General features: G+C 41.7%; 1 protein-coding gene across 1 annotated transcript in view; it reads right to left on the minus strand.

The window, feature by feature from the left end:
- DOCK8 (dedicator of cytokinesis 8) overlaps window positions 1-21,354 on the minus strand; it is a 144,007-nt gene that overhangs the window by 35,471 nt on the left and 87,182 nt on the right. The window contains exons 18-32 of the mRNA XM_045020497.1: window positions 20,954-21,071; window positions 19,996-20,066; window positions 18,139-18,277; window positions 17,404-17,505; window positions 16,595-16,690; window positions 16,119-16,353; window positions 15,112-15,276; window positions 13,351-13,526; window positions 11,659-11,754; window positions 10,242-10,337; window positions 8,299-8,448; window positions 5,676-5,789; window positions 4,182-4,337; window positions 1,863-2,002; window positions 480-649 (exon numbers count right to left, since the gene is read on the minus strand). Of these exons, the coding sequence (XP_044876432.1) occupies window positions 480-649; window positions 1,863-2,002; window positions 4,182-4,337; window positions 5,676-5,789; window positions 8,299-8,448; window positions 10,242-10,337; window positions 11,659-11,754; window positions 13,351-13,526; window positions 15,112-15,276; window positions 16,119-16,353; window positions 16,595-16,690; window positions 17,404-17,505; window positions 18,139-18,277; window positions 19,996-20,066; window positions 20,954-21,071 (2,024 nt within the window). The remainder of the gene's footprint in view (window positions 1-479; window positions 650-1,862; window positions 2,003-4,181; window positions 4,338-5,675; window positions 5,790-8,298; window positions 8,449-10,241; window positions 10,338-11,658; window positions 11,755-13,350; window positions 13,527-15,111; window positions 15,277-16,118; window positions 16,354-16,594; window positions 16,691-17,403; window positions 17,506-18,138; window positions 18,278-19,995; window positions 20,067-20,953; window positions 21,072-21,354) is intronic.

Here is a 21,354-nt window from a genome sequence, read left to right on the forward strand (position 1 = left end):
CAAATAACATAAAAATGAGCAAGCAAAATAATCGAACAGAATCCAATGCATCTAGGTGCGCACTAGCTAAATAATGTAACAACATAACATTGTTACCCTTATTCTTCTTGCCATTGTCTGTTACACCCATTTATATCTTAATATTAGACTGTAAACCTTCCACAGCAAGGACCATGTTTATATGTTAGCCATCTATCAGAATAATTATTAATTATACAGTGATAAAGCATTAGGCATAAATAAAGCACTGCTCTATCATTTGCTCACCTAATTATTTCTGTAATTATTTCTAAATCACAGTATTTGAATAAACATTTTTCTGTACTTGAAAATCCAACTTACTTTTAATTAAAGAAACGTTTGCACTCGCAAGCACATTTGGAGTTAAGAGTAGTTAAGGCAATCTCTTATACATTTTGTCAGCTCACTTAATGAAGTCACCTTGAGAGGTCAAAGAAGGGAAGAAAAGAAGGTCTTACCTGTAAAGTCATACAGCTGTGGCAGTGCATCCAAAATGATCCCAACCAAAGGGAGGTAAAGGGCAGCAATTTTGACCTTCACCTCTGGTTTTAAGCAGCGCTGGTCTAGGTCATGGGAACTCAGCAGGCTGTGCACAGCACTGATCGCTTTCCTCTGCACTTTACTGATTCTGTCAGCACAAACAAGGACTAGCTCTGTTACTGAGACACGTGCAGGTTATATGGATCAAAGAGGCTATGAGAGATGACTGAGGCGGAGGAAGTTAATAAATATTCTGTGGATAATCGCTTATGCTATAACCAGAGAGTAACATCTCAGCCTGCATTCCCTACATAAATCCTGATCCAGACAACAGACTTCACACCTGCAAAGCAATGATCACTGGTAACTAGTAATCCAATAGGGAAAACTGTCCCAGGCAATTTCAATGGGGGGTGGGGACGGACGGATTTAAAGAAACATGTCACACCCTTGCAATGGCCAAGTACGGCAATTGTCTAACCAAATCCTTCAGCCTGATGGAAGGCGGCAGCAGTGTTTTCAAGGCCTTCGCCTTGCTAAGAGCAAGTGAAATTCACACTGATGTGATGTGAAATTCCCAATGACATTTTGCTCCATATTTATTTAGCGCTATCGCATATAAATAATACACATGCATTCACCGGGAGGAGAACATTTTGCCTACAAAGCAATCGTACTATTGCCTTATTACAAAGTGACCCCTAAGTAACTACCCACAGGGTGAAAGTACTATGTTTATTTGATTGAAGCAGTAAGAGCTGGACATAACTGGCTCGTTCCAAGATGTTGGAGGTCTAGTGTTCATCACACTCTGCATAAAGAGCTGTCATCTTTAAGAGAGATTATCCTTTCCAACAGAACTTTTTTTTTCCTCTTCAAGAAGTTGCCCCATATGTTTCTTGTACCATACATTAGCCCCTATTTTTCCTATGGTTTTATATCACCACAGCTGCCCTCCTAGACAGAGAACTTGATAGTTCACCTTACTCAAAATAAGTCTATTCCAAATGGTGGGGTGGTTGCCTGGGCTCCATGGAAGCAATTCTGCAGTGGATGTTTGTTACAAGCATACACATGGAGGTTAACATGTGGTTTGTTACAAGCATGCACGTGGAAGGTTACATACCAACATTCTCCAGGAACACAAGACCAGTGAAACGCTATCAATTCTACTCCAAAGGCAGAGGGAGCAATAAGTGGTGTTCTCTCTTGCTATGCTGACCATACTGCCTTTGTAGCATCTTCATAATGGAAAGCAAGAGTCTGGACCTAAAAATCAAACCCACATCTCTCGCATGACTGTACTGAGTACTGATCACCGGGCCATCAGAGAAAATCCTCTTAAAAACTGAGAAACCTACCCTTCGGCCTCCGTGTCCAGTGCAGCTGCCAATTCAGTGAAAAGCAGTCCAGCCAAAAAGTGCTGCTGACGATAATCTGCCGAAAGGTCAAACATGCTGGCAATTTTCTGATCCTGGAAACTAGAGCAGGAGCTTGAATTCTGCAAAAGTATACTAGGTGTTTTAGCGGATGATCAAAAGTATACTAGTATACTGTAATAGTGCTACTCACTGAGAATACAGCTAACAGCCTGTTCTACTGTAAACGACTGAATACAACATGGGAACAAGGTAATCATCTGAGGGAAATATTGGAATGTATAATAAAAATGTCAAGCTTTTCAATCAAATTGAGCAAAATCTCTCTGAAGCAAAATTTCCCCATGAATATAGAGAGCTATGCTGAACGATTTAAAGCTAGAGCAGAGTGTGTGATTATAAGAGAGGAATTTGTTCAATGAATTTAGCCTCTTTTACTGTTTGCAGTTGTCTGCTTACAATTTTCTCAAATCTGATTTGAGGAATTATTCAGTGAATACTTTCTATGATTAACCCCCTGTGTTAATTATGCATGAGCAGCTCGATGCGAGTGTTTGATATGCAAACAAGCTGTGTTTGTTAGTTTGAATAGGACACAAAGCCAGAATCAACCCTGTGTTCAGATTGCTCTGAAGAGTCTGTGCCATTGTGCTGGCAAAAACCAGCCCTAAAGCTGGCATAGCCAACCGTGGGACGATCATCCCAGTGCAGAGTCTGCATAGTGACTTCTTGGCCACATGCACCCCCTTTTTCCATGGCTGGTACAGAAATGTGGCCAGCAAGAAGGAAGTATGAACATGCTTTTCCTGTATCCTAGGAGTCTCTGTCTGGGGTTGCTGGCAGCAAGTGTAATTTAGAGCAGCCTTCAATCTGCTGTAACATATGGTTGGGGCTGATGCAGAGCCACACCAGGATCAGTAGAGTTGCTGCTGAGTTTGTGCTATCAGCTCCACAACTGTAACCATGGATCTGAACCATAGGTCACTTGGTACATTTCTCTTCCCAACTGGGTGAGCATAACTCTTAGAATCTATTTCCAGTGCAAATACTTAGGTTTACAAGTTCAGAATTTGCTTTTCATTAATATTCTTCAATATTCACTTGAAAATATTTCTGCCAATAAACTAATTTGCTTGAATATTCCCGGAAAACAAACATGTAAAAACCAGATCCCAACTTTATGGCTGACCCCTAGCTCCATAATGGGCTGAATCAAAACCCCACCTCTGAACCCCGCCCCCCTAAACTTTGGGACAGTGCAGGCTTGAATTTGGATGAAACCGCTACAGAGTGGTCCTATCTCAGCTGCCATATAGATGCTGGCATAGCTGTTTGTTTGCAGTAATACAGAGGCATGGAGCATCCGGTTAAATGAATTTCATATATGAGCTCTCAACAAAAATTCTACAAGATTTATCCCCAAGGCAACATTTCTTATTGAAAAATCTCACTCAAGTTAGCAACTATCCTGTAGACAGAGCAGAGTTACTAAATTGGTGGCCAGCTCCTGTAGCAAATCATGCAAAAGCAGCAAAAAGCCCAATGGCTCGAGGTTGTACTTTGTGGGTGACTCCTAAGGGAGGAAAGAGTTGATGATATTGCCTAAGGAAAAGATCGATTCTAAGTGGTAGCTTCCTGGCTCTGCTTTGCAGTAACTGGTTTTGATAGCTATGCAGAGTTCCTTGGTATTTTTAGTAGGGGAATCTCATTTCCAACTGTTCGGTGTCAAGAATGAGCCTCAAGCAACAACTCTGGGAAATCCTGACTCTTAGAGCCTCAAGATTTATTTTAATGATCAGAAAGGATCTTAAAAAAACCTGTTGCCTTAATGAATATTGACTTGTCTGTACACTTAAGATGAGCAGTGAGAGCGTGTGCAAAAGCTCAGAATGCAAAGTCTGCTGCATATTTCCATATGCTATCACCCTCACAAACAGATGTTGCCATATATCTGATAGTACCGTGTGCTGCATCTTCACAAGAACAGTTGTTGCTATACATTGGGTGTGCATAGCTTTTTTCAATAGGCGTTTCTAGCCGCGCCTACTGAAAATTTCCCCCACGTTTGCATGGCATGATATGTATGAACTTGTGCAATTCACCTTCACAGTAACATCTTGCTGATATTAGTCCTTTCTGCCCCTTTTCTACAAAAGGGAGCTCATAACTCTTGATGATTATAGACTGATGAATCCTGACTTAAGTAGCTGAATACAGTAGCAGTGGAAAGACCATCAGTTCTCCACATACATACTTCACATCAGGAAGTCAGACATGTGATACAGACTGAGTGATGCCTACCTGTGATGACAGAGAGGGAGAGGGGGACGCTGGCGCAGACACTGCAGTCATGAAGAAGAGATTCAGATTGAGGTAATGTTCATGGCTGCAGAGAATCCTTAGGAACTCCAGCCTCATGGAAATTAGGGTGGGGAGGGTATTAAGCTTGTTTGACAGCTAGAAAACAAACAAACAAAAATATCATGTGACAAGCACGGGTAATTTAGATGTACACATAGAGAAATATCCTCTTCCTAAAACAGAATCAGCCAATTTAATAAAAGTAACTGAGCAGAATAACAGACAGTAAAAAGCTCACTGGATTCTTGTGTTTAACAAGATTCCAGACATTAGGCATTCGCTGTTTAGTGGGGGTGGTTTTGTACTTGGCTGACCTCCCAAGAGAGGATCAGTTATTCTTTCCTTCCAGAAAAAATGCAATTGCCTTAGCAAGCTTGTCTCGAAAGTAATTTTGAAGGATTCTCCCCCAACACACACACCTTTGTGCATACTAATATTAACTTTTAAAAACTCTTTTGTGCCTGTGGCAAACTAAACAAAGGAATCTGCTCCTACATGGTGCACCATACTGCTCCAAGAGTACTGTCAGATCCCTTCACCAGTGCAATGCCATAGCAAAAACTGTGGCAAAACAGTTGTGAACTTCAATGGAAGTTGTGCATGTGTTCAGTGGCAGAATTTGGCCTTTTTTTAGTAAACATGAAAGGCTATATGGATCACAAGATCAAAATGCTTAGAAAAAAATAAAGAAGCACCAAATAACTTGTATGAAAATAATGGAGACGTCATGCATTTTTATACTGTGTTTTTCCAGGAGGATTTTGAAGCAGAGCCATTCACAAAGAACACAAGAGGTTAGAGCTCGAGATGGATTTTTTTAAATCTAAGACCATGTGGCATGGTCCAGAGGGAAGCAGAGGCATGAAAAATCTGCAGAAATGTAGCCAGTGTATGTCAGAGGAGGAGCTGGGTCAGCACAAACATTTTCTCCCACTTACTCCTCCAAGCTCCTCTGTTCAAACACAGTACATTTGTGACTTCATAAGGTTGGGGTGTATGCCTAGAAGAAGGGGGTATCTGTTCTATACAGCAAGCGAGCCTCCAAATACAGGGACTTTTCCACTGGTAAATTATGAAAAAGTTAATACTGCTCATAACAGCATTCCACTTTGTGCACTGAGTCCCACTGGCAGAGATACAGATCACGGGAATGGCAGGGGGCCTGAAAGCAGTATGTCCACTAAGTGGCTACTGCTAATGGGGTACGGGAGTCAGGAAATAGCAGGGAGGGGCTCCCACTTTCTGCAGATCCACTGGGATCCACATGGTTGCAGACAGCATTCACTGCCTATTCCCAGGCTCCACTAAGCAGGGAATGTATCCTGCCTTTTGGGCACTATTACTAATGCCAGCCTCTTGATGGAAAAACAAGTCAGAAGCAGAACTGAACAGATTACCAAACTTCATTCAGATACTGTCCTGAACGATGCATACCTGATTACAGTAATGTCTGATGAGGTTAAACACGAACCCACGGTCCATTAGAGAAAGCAGATCGTACAGGAAAAATGCCAAGCTAATGTTGATCTTTTCTGCTTGTTCAGTTTCCTTTAAAAAATAAAGAATTTGTGGTTTATAATATATAAAATCACCAGACTCATTCAATCAAGTGAAGTTGTGGAAGCTCCATTGCTGGAATAATTTAAAAATAGATTTGACACAATATAGGAAAATACACTGTAGGGAATAGCCCAGGGGTGGCCAACCTGAGACTGAGAAGGAGCCAGAATTTACCAATGTACATTGTCAAAGAGCCACAGTAACACGTCAGCAGCCCCCAAATAGCTTCCCCCACACCCCTACTCCCCAGCGCCTTCCACCCACCAGCAGTCCCGCCGATCAGCGCCTCCCGCTCCTTCCCCGCACCTCCTGATGAGCTGTTTCGTGGCGTGCAGGAGGCTGGGTGGGGAGGGCAGTGCAGGCACGTGGGAGGGGGCGGGAAGGGGTGGAGTGGGGGCAGGGCCTGTGGCAGAGCCAGGGGTTGAGCAGTGAGCACCTCCGGCACATTGGAAAGTTGGCGCCTGCAGCTCCAGCCCCAGAGTTGGTGCCTATAAAAGGAGCCACATATTAACTTCTGAAGAGCTGCATGTGGCTCCGGAGCCACAGGTTGGCCACCCCTGGAATAGCCCTTCTGCTTATGAGGGCATGGCTAGACCTGTCTTTCTCCTGCTCTAATGTATATGATATTATGAAAATCTACAGAGTTGCTCCTATAAGGTTATTTCTGCTGTTATTCACAGAGATGGGTATCACAGTAAGGCAAAATAGTTTTAGTTATGCAAACCTTGCAAAAGACAACACTGAAATGGAATTGAAGTCCTGTCTGCATTTCCTACAGCTGCAATCATTTCTACTTCCATTTTCTTAAAAAATAATTGAATGCTTACTATTTACAGAAAACTAAAATACTTAACACAGATTTGACAAAATGTTTCTTTTACTCTATTTACTGAACATCAAATATTTTATTTAAATATCAGAGGGGTCGCTGTGTTAGTCACTTTTTACAAATATTTTATTTAGAAACCGTAAATCTGAGATGCTTAAAAAAAATTGCAGCAAGATACATCTCTAGGTTTTATGATTTAGCAGCTCAGTTCTGAATATTTACTAATGGTTTGATTTTCAGGGACCCACAGCTCCCACTAAAATCACTGGGAGCTCTGCATGCTCAGCAACTCTGAAAATAAGGCCCGAGTTATTTGAAATTTACTAATTTGAATGTAAAATCTTAGTTCTATGTGTAGTTCAGTGCAAAGAAGTGCCTGATTGTGTGTGTGACTGTTGCTGGTGTGTACATATGTGGGTGTGTTTTAATTAGCCTGTGTTCAAGTCCCACAGAGGTTGCTTATTCATGACTGATAGAGCAGTTTCAGGAAGTGAGACTGAGGGAATTGTATAGCCTTCAGGGTCTCATGTTAGAGAGAGTGGCTTTACAGTATTCAGAGAGTCACTTTTTCATGTTTTTGTCTTTTCTGTTCAGATATATACAGCTATTTTCTGTGATCTCATGCTGTTAAATATTCTCTTACTATCATGGTACAAGCAGTTTGCTAGCCTGGGCAAAGCAAGCCAGGGGGATACGCTTCATCACAGCAACAAGCTGTTAAAAACATACTCAATATTGTGTTAAGACAAGTAGGCTGCTTTTGCATTGTCTGTAAGAATCATACAAGTGCCATCTATGGCTTCTGAGTATAATTAATGTATATGTCCAGTTCTCTAAACCCTCTAGGCACTTCAGTGGCATTTTCACACATGGAGAACTTTCACGATTAGACCCTCTGTCCTCACCCTATCAGAATGTGATTTAATTAACTGTACTGCCTATATAAGACTATTTGTGTCTTCTCTGTAAAAAAGCCATAAACAGGCCATGGTTGAATGCACTGAGGGCATAAATGAAAATTTTGTTAAAAAGTGTTTTACTTAAGTGAACAGAAGTATTTTCATGAAATGCTTTTAAAGATCACAGTGACCCAGTTTTTTATTTAAACATTCCCGTAGCATTTTGCTAGTGCATGAAAACCAGAGAATGAAACTGACTAATCTAGTTCCATTGTCCAAGAGGACTGAAATTCATAATGTAAACAAATGGCATAAATGGTGAAAAGTAAGTTAGGTTTTTTAATTCTTCCATTTTTATAACCAAATATTAGAGGAGAGAGTTACAGTGAGGTAAGGATTTTGTTTTTGATCTGTGAATTTCATATTAACAGCATTTGAAGCTGGTGATGAGATCATTTGGAACCAGATTCTGTAAACCTTCCCCAGGCTGAGTGGTACCTTCATTCTTCAATATTCCCAGGGTAATCAATGGCCCACTCATGGAATAAGGTGCTATGCAACATGAATAAGGATGTTAGACTCTACCCCAAAATGATTGACACAAGTGAGATAAAATAAAAATATTGGGTCAAATTCATCTTTGGCGTAACTTCAGTGATGTCAGTGAAGTTACACCAGGGTTGAATTTGGCTCAGTAGGTCTTGTGGGAAATAACCACAAAAAGAGTGCTAGGAAATGTTACATTTATTTCTTTGTATCCCACATTTACCTTCTGTGCTTTAACTAAAAGTGCTGCGATCTCTGAGGTGACCACGTTGACGATAGTGGTGATGTCATCTTTGAAACGATCTGAAAATCGACTTCTTCGTGGAGTATCTTGCTTGTCCATGTTATGAACATACTGAGCCATGCTCTTTATCTGCAAAACAAAACCCATTACTATCAAACGATTGCTTTAACAGTGGCACTTGGGCCTGATTTCCCACAAGCGTCAATTTCACCTGCACAAAACTACCCTCACAACTAGCATACTTGTTGTCAGTGTCAGCAGAGGGCCCAAGGACTGAGTGAGAATGGAGGCTGAACTATTGTCTCACTCCTAGAAGTTGCCCCTGTAGGTCAGGGTTGATGCAAGTTGGCAGGACAGCACAGAGAGTTTTGCATTCCTGATATTTCTGCTGCACTTATTATATGCAAACATAAGGATTTCATCCTTCATCATTGTGCTTGGTGCTGTACATAATATACAGAGGAATGCACAGTCCCTGAACCAAAAGGTTTAGGATTTAGAACAGACTGACAATACAGCTGTTACCTATACTAAGTTTCAAGATCAAAAATGTGTGTTATTTATTAAATGCTTTTTTATGGTGGATTACCTCTGAAAAGCTTAATAGAAGAAAGATGTTTCAAGGAGGGATTTGAAAGAAGAGCAGATGGTCATTTAGCATACCAGGAGAAGGAGACTGTTCCAGGCATCAGACACACTCTCCACTCTTGAGGTGCTACATACACTTAGAAAAGATTCAATTTCTGCCTACATGCCACCTATTTATTTTTTATTTCTTAAAGTACAACAGACTCCAGACCCTGTCTCTGCTCAAGTTCTGGACTAGAAATGCCTATTTTACCAAATATATGTGGCAAAGCACACCACCTCCGCTGGACCGCCATGTTCTCATGTAGGTGCTGACATTCTAACAGAACATTGGTACTTAGAAGGAAAGCGTTACATTCAGCCACCACATAGACGGGGTGCGAGAAGCCAGCAGCGAAAGGTCAAATCAGTTTTCGAAAAACCTTTCCATTACTGACCCACTCACTTTCTAGTCTCCATCCTGCATTCCCTCACACATCCAAAGCTCACAGTTAAGTCATAGCTTCAATAATAAGAAAGAAAGAGAAGATCATTCGTCAGGAGTTTGAGATCGGAGAGAATGCAGGATGTGGGTCCTTGTTGTGCTCACGAAGGGTTCTTGCTGCTCTGACCCCTCATGATGACAGGCCTGGGGTATCACTCTTTGAATGAGTTCCTACTTCTTGGCTGGCTTTTGGACGGTTTATTTGCTGCCAGCGTTCACCAATAAGTCAGACCATTTTTCAGTGACGTCAGTCACCTCAGGCCTGCACGGGAAAATCTCAGTCTGTGGAGTTCAGGCACTGCGGGCAGTGGCCCATGCTATTAGCAGAGTGGAGAAAATGGCAGCTGGTATACATCTGAAATGAAGGAAAGACACTAGCTTGACTGTTGTCTTGCAGTGCTTTGCCAGCTGTGGACCAACGAGTGCACAACATAAGCAGGGTTCTTTGAATCCTCAACCCTGGGCAGATGCTGCTGGCTACAGTTAGGATAAACAATTTCAGAGAATTCCCGCAAGGCTGATTTTTCTGTTTATGTGTTGGAGTCATCAGGGCTCCATGGAGAGTTGGATCTTAACCAAACCCCCTAGCCCGATACCTCCAAACTTTGGGGAAGTTCAGATCTGGAGGACAGTCTGCACTGTGTGCCTCAGGCCCACTCTTATGGGGAAGATTAGCTAGACAGATGGACGGACACGGACACACAGAGTATGGGCATGTTCCTAAACTGTGGGTTGTGATACACTAGGGGGTATAGGTGGTTAAGACAGCAACAAACCTGCATCTGTGGCTTTGGGCACAAATGGCATTTATTTTCTCAATTGTTATATAATGCTGTGAACAAAATCTTACCAGAAGCTCAAAGAAGAACCAGGCGTACTTGAAGACAGTTTCTCTCACCATGCCAGTGCTGACCACCATCTGCAGTGCTAGCTCTTCATGGAAATGCTAGGCAACAAACACAGCATGGTGAGAAATGATTTAAACTCAACTCATCCTCCAACACTGACCCCTCAATCCAATACTATGTGGGTGAAATTCACTCCATGTGTGCAAGGCCCTCCATACTACAGTGGCCTTTTGTGTGAGGGGGGTGATGTGGAAGGAACTCCTGGGCACGGAGGCCTCTGCGCTCCATATATGCTGGAGAGATTGATGGGGACAGGTGGGGTGAGGGGTCACTGTAGCCACATCCAGTGCTGAGGAATCACCAAATGAAGGCACAGATGGGAAGCAGCCATTACTCAAGCCCATAACTCATGGGCTTTGGGCAATGTGTTTAGGGAGTGAATTTCAGCCTATGCTGATTCTGAGCACTTCTATGTAATGCATTAGTGTTTCTGAGGTTGGGGGGAAGATGGTGAATGCTAAAGGGTGGGAATGAAGGAATCCTTAAAGCAAGACCTTTGCACTGGATCCTACTTGAAAACAATACTGTGTAAAGATGACTCTGAACTGAAAACCCAGATCCAAGCACCCCAAACTTTTACGAAGTTCAGATTCAGATTTAAACTTTGCATCATGGTCCATTCTCTATACAAAAAGTATACAAGTAGAAATACCGGATATTTATATGGATAATGGGAACATCTCCAGTTACATTAGACAGGATAATTAATCCCTCAAGAATTAGGAATGGATATAAACCTTCATGCTTCAGGACGTAACTCAAACTCTAACAGAGGTCAGGAAGGAACTTCCCCTTTGGGCAAGTTATTCCTTAACTACCTACTGCAGGGTATCTTGCACTTTCTTCTAAAACAGCTGTTGCTGGTCGCTGTGAGAGACAGCATACTGGACTAGAAGGATCACTTGTCTGATCTGGTATGGGAGTTCCTATGTTCCTAATAACTGCTACCCTGGAACATGTACTTTGGGTCAGAGAGACAGATTGGGTTGGTTTCAAAGACTATGAGCAGGGGAAAAGCCAGTTTGGTGAATTCAGACCACAGCTAGTCTTTCACTCCCCTTCCTTTACCTTGGGAAACACGGATCCATTTATGATCATTACAAGTCAAAGTAAAGAGTCTCCATTCATATACATTGACCTGTGAGGCATTTGGTTACTTGCCAGAACTACTTGGGAAACAGAATCTAAAGAGCCTGAGATTGAGGGAGTTGATACAAAAATGAAGATATATTAATTTATCTACTGGTCAACCTCCCTGGTATAAACATCACTTTTATGGCACAAAGCTTATTTGCCAAAACTGATAAATTAATTCTTTCCCTCTTTCCCTTACTGCAAGGTTTGTTTTAGCAGCTCTACCTTTTTATTGGATGGTCTTGGGCTTACAGACGCATTTGATGTGTCGTTGGTGGCTTCAATATAGAAAGACATTCGACTGGAGCCGCGATCTGCAACCTGGAGAAAAGGGCCAAAAGCCGGGGGGGGGGGGATTTTAATTAATTAACAAAGGAGAGTCAGCTGCTAGTTGTAAAAAAATAAATAAATAAATAAATAAATAAATACAAATCTCCCCTACCATCCTCTCTCACACACATACCCAGTAATGGGGGAAGGAGCGGGGGAGAAGAGAAACAGTGCCAGGATTTGGAATTCAAAGAAAAGTAATGGAAATACCTCCACCACGTGGCCTACTCAAGTATTGCATTTAGACTTTAAAGCTCTCTTAATTCATCCACTCAACAAGAGCTGTTCTTGAAAGAAATTTCGTATTTAGAACCACCAAATAAAATGACAGCTGGGAGTTTCTTTCATTAAAAACAATGTCCATTTAAAAGGTGGTGAAATGGCAGTACTCACCCAAGCATTGTAAATTGCTGTGATGCACGCTTTAATAACCTGCAATGTTGTTATTAATGTGATGCAGCTTTAATAACCTGCATGTTAACTTTGTTTTAATTTGGGTAAATTAAAAAATTCTAGAGCTGAGTTATGTTTTAGGACACAGGAAATAGGAGTAAAATTCATAAACAATTAAATACAAGTCTACACTATTAAAAACTGATATGGATGAATAAATATATCCATATAAACAAATCAAATATTCATAACCTGCAAATATGACTAGTTCTTCTCTTTTATTTTGTTTTATTTCCCTCAAGCTAGACACATAAGTCTCATTCGCTTTAACTGGAGATGCACATGCACATTGGATGGAGAACAGATTTAGAAAGTGTCTTATAATGAAGTTTGAAAACAAACCACTGCAAAAGCACTATGCTACACATAATTAACATCAACAATCTATGTAATTCTGAACAAGGAAAAGAAGAACATCAGTTTATGTTTCACTTTAATTCAATGGGTAAATTAAGGACTCACAAAAGAAGAATTCATCACCAAAGCAGATGCTTTTGGTGCCCATACTAGCTGATGTAAAAGCACTGTGCTGAGGATGGACATCCCACCTAGTCTCTCATTTGAAGTGCACACATTCAGCACTAAACAGGCACTGTGATTTTAAAAAATGGCTGTGAAGAAATGGAGTATTTTCCCTCTCGGCATTAGAAGAGCAATTCTTCTTTGTAAGATGTGTTTAACCCTCATGAGCGCCTGATCCAAGCTCCAGTGAGGTCAACAGCAGTCTCTTTCCATTGACTTGAACAAGAGCTGGATCAAGTCCCTCATAAACACTCTTGGTATTGTTATGTATAGATCTTTCAGAACACAAAAAAAGAATTATTAGAGCTCTGAAAATATGCACATCCTGCAGTGGAGACAAAAATCCATCCATCCAGAGACAAAATTCTGAAGACCTTACTGATGTCAAACTACTGTTGACTTCTCTGGGACACTGAGAAAGGACTTAAAGATTTGGCACCAGAGCTTTAGCTTGCTGTTTTAGCTCCCAGGTGAACAGCAAGATTTCTTGGTGGCATATGAAGCATATATGAGTAGAGATGAGTCCACCCATAAAATCTGGATCTGGGTCCTTCATCTGGGTTTTGGGTGAGACCCCATCTCTAGCTACCAAGCTTTCTTTTCCTCCCTTACCTTCGATGACATGATATTTTTGACTTCCTCATCAGTAGCAGTCTGTGTACCATGAATATCTGGATTGCTGCAGCTCATTACCCGGCTCTGGAGAAGTCTGGACCCAACAGACACAGCTGTGGTGCGCCCAAATGTGTAATAACGAGACTCTGGCAAATTGGCACTTCCTGCTGCACCTGGTCACAGGAACACGTGTTTTTTTTTTATCAGGATTGGATATCATATTAACATAACATTATGATCCCATGAAAGCCAGTTTTACTCTGTGCTCCTAAAGCAAACAGAGCAAGAACAGCATGTAGATTCTGAAAGCCTCTCCACCAGCCTCACCTTTGATAACCTAACTAGGCCCGGAGCCAGGGGATGCAGAGTTAGGGGAAGGGTGGTGAGCTGTCCAGCACAGCACCAAGACAGAGAGCACCAGAGGAAGATCAGAGCAGCAGCTCCAGCTTCTCTTTCCTTCCTTTCTCCCTCCACTTCAGAGACAACCCATTAGTCCCTTGCTGCACATTAGACAGATGTACACACATCTGGGTTCAAAACTCTATCTCCACCCTTGATGTAGGTGATAGACACTGAGGGCTTGTCTACACTCAGAAATGTGTCAGAATACCTAATCAGGAATGATTAGTCCAGAATAGCTGTTTTCAGTAAATTTCCAGATGTGGATAAGCCCTGAGATTTACCACATCCCAATGTCAGCCAAATATTCAAGAAGAGCTCAGACTACACACCTGAGCAGGGGAATAAACACCCCTCCCTATCACTCCTCACCCCCGTCTCTTTGGGTCCAGGCATGTAGGAAAACGAAGAGTTATTCATCTGCTTACTCCCTCCCTGGAGCAGGTAGGTGGGGAATGGGTGAGCCTGGCCGCATCTCCCTACTCTCTTTCCAGAATAGCTGAACCAGCACAGAGGGCGGGAGAAGGGAAGTAATTTCCTGCTGGTATAGATCAGAAGGGAGTCACTGGTATAGATCAGTGGGGGAGGTTTAGGTTGGATATTAGGAAAAAACCCTTTTTCACTAGGAGGGTGGTGAAGCACTGGAATAGGTTACCTAAGGAGGTGGTGGAATCTCCTTCCTTAGAGGTTTTTAAGGTCAGGCTTGACAAAGCCCTGGCTGGGATGATTTAGTTGGAGATTAGGTCCTGCTTTGAGCAGGAGGTTGGACTAGATGACCTCGCTCAGGGTTTAGCTGATCGCCATATTTGGGGTCGGGAAGGAATTTTCCTCCAGGGCAGATTGGCAGAGGCCCTGGGGGTTTTTTTGCTTTCCTCTGCAGTGTGGGGCACTGATCACCCGCTGGAGGATTCACACCTTGAAATCTTTAAATCAAGATTTGAGGACTTCAATGGCTCAGACATAGGTTAGGGATTTGTTGTGGGAGTGGGTGGGTGAGATTCTGCGGCCTGCGTTGTGCAGGAGGTCAGACTAGACGATCATAATGGTCCCTTCTGACCTTAAAGTCTATGAGTCTATGAGCAGGGCACAATGCCACCTGAGACTACTTCTGAGGTGGTGCATCTTGCTCAAGGCTGCTCCTAAAGGCACCATCTTGCCCTATAGCACCCACTGCACTGTTGCTCTCTCTCCTATTTCTTGCATGGACTATACATTAAAGTACCTTTTAAATCCTGCTCCTTCTGAATACAAATGACTCCAAATGTCAGGAGCCATGCACACCCCTGCTACCTACAATCTGAGGGATTGGGGCAGGTCAGGGAGAAGGGAATGACTTTAGGGAGAAGGCAACAAGAATACCTAGTCTGGCAATATCTCTTTGAGGTTCTGGAAGGCGAAACACATAGTAGACGTATGATGCCAAGAGACAGTTTCTCCCATGCTGGTCCTTGCTCAGGTCTTTACTGTTGTGAAGACTGTTCACTATTGCGACCACAGATTCAAAGGCAAACTGGGAGAAATTGGCTGTGAACCAAAGGGAAAGAATTAGTCTCAGCATTAAAGGGCATAATTCAATTAAGACCGGGCTTTCTTTGAGCAGATAACATCTAATCCATTCACTATTTAATCTAGACTTTAACAAATTCAAAGCTAAACGCAGAAACATCATAATTGCTAGACTGGATCAGACCCAACATCAGGGTTTCTCAAACAGGGGTCGCTGCTTGTGTAGGGAAAGCCCCTGGTGGGCCGGGCCGGTGTGTTTACCTGCCCCATCCGCAGGTCCGGCCAATTGCGGCTCCCACTGCCAACACACCGGCCCAGCCCACCAGGGGCTTTCCCTACACAAGCAGCGACCCCTGTTTGAGAAACCCTGCCCAACATCCATCCAAGCAGTATCCTCTCTCTGGCAGTGACCAGCACCAATTGCTTCACATAAAGGTGTAAGAACCCTGCAGTTGGCAAATGTGGACTAATCTGCTCCCCCAACATAGATCTTTTCCTAATCTGATCTCTAATAGTCAGACATCATCTTAAGCCCTGAAGCACAAGGTTTAATATCCCTTCCAAAATTTGTGTTGGCATAGATTATAACTTTGGATATCCGGTTACTGATATAAATGTCAGTCAGCAGATACTGTACCTGGGTCCAGAGCACATGCTGATTGCCCGAATAAACTGCAGGAAGTTGAACACTCTCCTATCTCAAATCCCCATAAATACCCCTTAGAAGCTAAATCAGCTAATATCAAATTAAAGCCAGCCAATTTAGCAAAATGTCTCTCATCCACCTACCCGCTTTGCTTGTGGACCCTTTCCAACCCTACTGCTATTCTGTTAGTCAATGGCCATGCTTCAACAAGTACCTGTCTGACCAGCTATAACCATGGGCTGCACAGCCAGCTGGAAAAGTTTCTCCAGCACCAAGTGTAAAAACAAGACCAGGGGCTCAAGGCGGGAGGAATTCAGGCAAATAATGCTGAGTTTCAACTCATGTTCCAGGGCAGCCTCTGTGATCTTCTGTTCCATCACTCGAATTGGAAAGGTGACTTGGCTTTCCAGAGAATGACACAGAGTGAAGAATTTCTCCAGGTGGTTGTCCTGTGAATACAATCAAATATTCGGCATGTGGCGCTGGACAGTTATGCATATTCTGTACTGCTGCAACCACAGGCAATCACAGAGCAATAGAGATGGTTGGCTAAGAATTAAAAATTCACCAAAATTTGAACAGGCAACCAAGAGGTGAAGAGCTTTGTGTCCCCTTAGCCATCCAAGCCCCAGCAGTCTGTTTCAAATGAAGCTTATGTAGCATGTAAAAGATTGGCTGTAGATTCTTTACCTGAGTGTGAATAGATGAAACAGCCTGGACTTCTACGTTAAACACCCCCTTGTGCCCTTCGACCCATTTAATTGGAGGTGACTGTGATGGAACTTTCTGTGTTGAAGATAAAACAACAAGATGATCAGCTTAGCACTTTTTCCTGTAAGTAGCCTAATAGCAAATACCGTTTACACAGAGTGCACATAACTTTTAAGGGTGTTTTTTAGTTACAAATTAGATGTACTTCAGGTATCGCCTTTTTATTCCACATCTTTTCACTCTACACTATTCTGAGTGGGGTTCTGGTTTGCTCTGCCAGAGAGACTGGGGTCAGTGATGCAGTTTGAATCTGTCTGGTCCCCTTTACATTAGCAATATTTTCTTAGAGGGCTCTGTCCTCCACCTCACTGTCTTCTTGGGGGAGCCTGATACCTGCTTCTCCACCCTTGGCAACACTTTTTCTGAAAACTCTAGGCGGTGACATTCCCATACACTGTGGGATAGTTGGATGTTCTGAGCCACTAAGTAGCAGGAGAGTATTAAGGGTCATATTACCCAAACCCCAAGGATGGAGCTTGTTGGAGGTCTGTAGGGCCTGTACCAGCAAGCAAGTGATTATTTTGGCACCCACAAGCAAGTGCATGACTGCACAGCCACTTGGTTTAGGGGTTTTCTTTAAAATCTTTTTGTTGGTTGATTGGTCGGTTGATTTGTTTAAGCATAGGGAAGGGTTCCTCCAATCAAGTTAGGCAAATGTTGGAGCCTAAAATACCGACAGTGCCCCTTTAACTGGGGAAATAGTATCTATTAGCTATTTTGTTTGTTACCTCTGGAGAATGCATTGAATAGTTTAGAGGCAACTTATCCAAGGCAACAGGAAGACAATAATGTCCAGTCTGGAGACGATCATTTAATAGAATTGGCAGCCACTGAAATAGATGAGGCAAAAACAAAGTGATATTCATTACTGCATGAGAGTATGGCTATTTATCTAGTTTGTGATAATTACAGTCAACTGAACAATGATTAGATATCGACCAGAACTGTTTTTGACTCCACAGTAATTTCTGCCAAAATCTGCAGAAGTGTCATCACGCCCCCGCATGACATAAGAGCCAGTGCATGACATAAGGTCAGACTTCACTGAGACCACTCTCAGTGTGTAAAGTTAAGTACCCGCAGAATTCTTTGCAGGATCAGGGCATCTGATCCAGTCTGTGATCTGTACCTGTGCTTGTTAATTCTTTTGATGTAGCCACAAAAGCCATAACATTTGAATGCAGATGTGGGTGCTGGGAAATGTTAACATCAAGACCCTATTACTCACGTCTGGAAATTGTTATAACAGGATATATGCAGTGTTGTTGTAGCCATGTTGGTCCCAGGATGGCAGACACAAGTTGGTCCAATAAAAGACATTGCCTCACCCACCTTGTCTCTCTAATAACAAGATAGAGTGTTTTTGCTACTTCGGCTGGGGACTAAGTGAGGAAATGAGTTAGTTATTTCTACAAAAGGCCTGTGTGCACAGGGAGCTGAAGTGTAAATCACAAGTGACTTACTGAATATCCCAGGAGGGTTTCTACACACGCTCCTTGCTTTGGCTGACAGCTGATATGGTAGAATGTGAACAGTAGGTGGTGTTTTTCTGTGAGTTTAGCTGGCAGTTTAATTTTCACCTCTTCATAAAAGTCAGGAGACCTGTTTTAAAAATACCAAACACATACATCATGAAATAGGCAGGAAGGCTAACTTGCGTTTAGGGGCCCAGATACTACTATGATATGAGTTGTCTAAGTCTCTAGACAAATAGCTAGATGTATCAAGGTGTGTATTAGTGTAGGGATATTAAAGAAGGTTTATATTAAACATGGTTTATATGAGAAATGATTTATTGATTTATTGTTAATTGATACTTTATAACTTAAGGTTTATGTTAGAAGTAAATTTGTGATTCCCAACATTTAGCCTCTAACCTGCAAGCCACCAGCTGTGTCTGTGTGAAGCTTGCTCAAAGAGATACTTAGTATAAAACTTGTTAAGCTCAAAGAAATACTTTGTATAAAACTTGCTAAACATTAATTAACTCTAAGTAAGCCAAAACAGTAGCTGTTATAGTGTATAGATAGAGACCCCCACCCTCTGTAAGTTTTCATCTCACTTTATCTTTGCTTGTTAAAAGACAGGAGTCTCACATAAATTGGTAACACCCCAAAAGGTAAAGAGACAGTAAACTAAATGTGATTAAGATAAAGAATGTATGTGACTAAATGGTTAGGGAGTTACCAGCCTGAAGAATTCAGTGTCGGCTGAAGAAGGTGTCAAGTGGGATCAACCAGATGACCCCCACCCCCTCAAAGGAAGGAAAAACAAGCATCTGACAACATGGAGCCAGCCACCTGCTGATTGATTTAGCAACAGCAAAATAAAGCAACTCTCATAAACTGACATAGGAATAAATTCCTATAAAACTGGACTCTAAAGACTGAGGACTTTGAGTCTATGGTTCTGCTGCCAGCCTCCAGGAGCATCAGATGCATCTGACACAGACTCGGCTCCATCCTCATGACCAAGATACCTGGCCAGTAACTTGGCATGAGCAACATCTAGGCTGGTAACTATAACATCTATACAGAACCTGAATGAATGATTGTGTAAATGAATGTGTGTGTGTGTGTGTGTATAAGGAATAAGTAGTGATAAAAATAAGTAGTAAAACAACGTTGTTTGCTTTTGTCTTTTGTTTTGTTATGGTATTTACAATAAATGTGGCATCTTTGCCTTATCCCTCTTAATAAGATCCTGCTGGTTTTTATTATATTGGTATAACATTTGCTCAAGTAGGCCAATGATGTACTCATACGTAAACATCAATCTATGAATTCGCTGCCCTGCAGAAATGGAGAGACTCACACTGAGACACCTCAGATGTCTCTTCTCTCCACACTTGTGAAACTGCCTTCTATTAATCTTTGGTTTTGAAAACACTCGTTTTAACAACACCTAAATTCTGGGTCCAAATTGACCTGAGTGTTTCTATTTAGCTTTGTTTGGAACCGCTAAGTCACCCAAATGAGGAATATTCTAAAGTCCCAGAACTACTTTTTACTTCTGGACATACTTCTTAACTTTCAAATAGGGAAAATCCTTGAATTTCCTTCTGAAAAATAAATTTAATATCATCAATAATAATAATAATAGACCCCAGTCTCCATGATTTCAATGATTGGGATTATTTCAGTTCTGAATATGACAAATCTTCAAAGCAGTATTTGAAATCAGAAAAATATGGAATTTCACTAATCAACTGTGTGGGGTTTTAAAGTATTTTAAAAAGCTATGTACAGTTAAAAGCATCCCTGAGCAAATGACTGGTATTTAATATATAATAAAAAGAATATTAATAATAGTACACATACTTGTTATGATATGTGAGAGCTGTGTACATCTCTTGCAAAAATTCTGGACCTGAAGACTTTCCAAAAATGATCTGTATTCAAAAATAAAAGTAATAGTGATCAGGCATATAGCTATCAAATTTTATATCACCTTTCAGAAAGATTTAAATGTTGAAAAATGACAGCATTTTATTTTCTATCAGCAGGTTGTCATGAATGGGACGTACATATATTACACATCCCATTCATGACAACATGCTGATAGAAAATAGAACACTCAGATTTAAATACTTTTTTCAATACTGTATATTTAAACATCTATCTAAAACAAAAATTTGTTAAAAGAACATCAAGGTTGCACAGTTTCACACACACAAAGATATCTAGATATCTTGGGCTGCTGAATGGAAAACTATCTGCATATGAAGATGTTTACCAGTTCTGTCTGACTGTGGGTCTGTTTACTGTTCCAGTGTCAAGGTCACAGGTTCTATCCTCAGTGTTATGCATGGGTGGACCTGATATTTGTGTATTTATAGTGCCCAGGATTAGTTCAGTAGGGGACAGAATATAACATTCTTAACAGGTTTCTGAACCTCTGTGGATTTACTGGTAGAGTTCCCAACATGGCACTCATAGAAGGCAATCTTATTCTTTTTTAAATAGAAGCTACAGAATGTTTACTCTTTCATGTAATACACGAAGCATTAGAGAATACAGGAGGATATGTTCCTGTTCCACACTAATTACAAGTCTCTTCTGCCGTTCCTCCATCCTTTAGCCCTGCTTCCTGATGTGAACGGCATGCTTCATGAGCACTGCGATCGAAACCATTCTGGTTTCAGTGCAAGGCCCACAAAAAATCGTAGCTGTGTGTGAAGCATGAGGTCACAAGTCAATCCTTCACAGGTTTTGTCAGTACTACAGCTAGCTGAGTATGCTCCACAGATGTCTGATCCTCTTATTTAGTCTATATTACCGGCATTGCACAGGTAGCATCTTCTCCACACATAAACTGAATCTTAATGGTAATGTTCCTTGCAGAGGCCAGTCGATTAGCAAAATTCAACCTCTGTGGGTAAACGTAAAGGAGATTTCTGGAAGCAAAAGAAAGGAAAAGTAAATGAGTAAGGAACAATTATTTGCTTTTGAAGAACAAAGTACTTGGCATCGCATCTGACTCGGTTCTTCTTCTCCCAATGCTGTAATTCGACCTAGAGACTGAAGGCTTTGAAAGGGCTCTTCCTATCTACAGAGCTTGCTGGAAAAGGGTAAGATTCTGGTGCTGCGCAATACAGAGTGTATGTTTTGTGGTATTCCTAATGATAAACTATGCCTTTGAGAGGGCAACCTGGCATTCCCCCATTCTTCCAAAGTACC

This window comes from Mauremys mutica, chromosome 6 (genome assembly GCF_020497125.1).
Source record: "Mauremys mutica isolate MM-2020 ecotype Southern chromosome 6, ASM2049712v1, whole genome shotgun sequence".
NCBI classification, from domain to species: Eukaryota; Metazoa; Chordata; order Testudines; family Geoemydidae; genus Mauremys; species Mauremys mutica.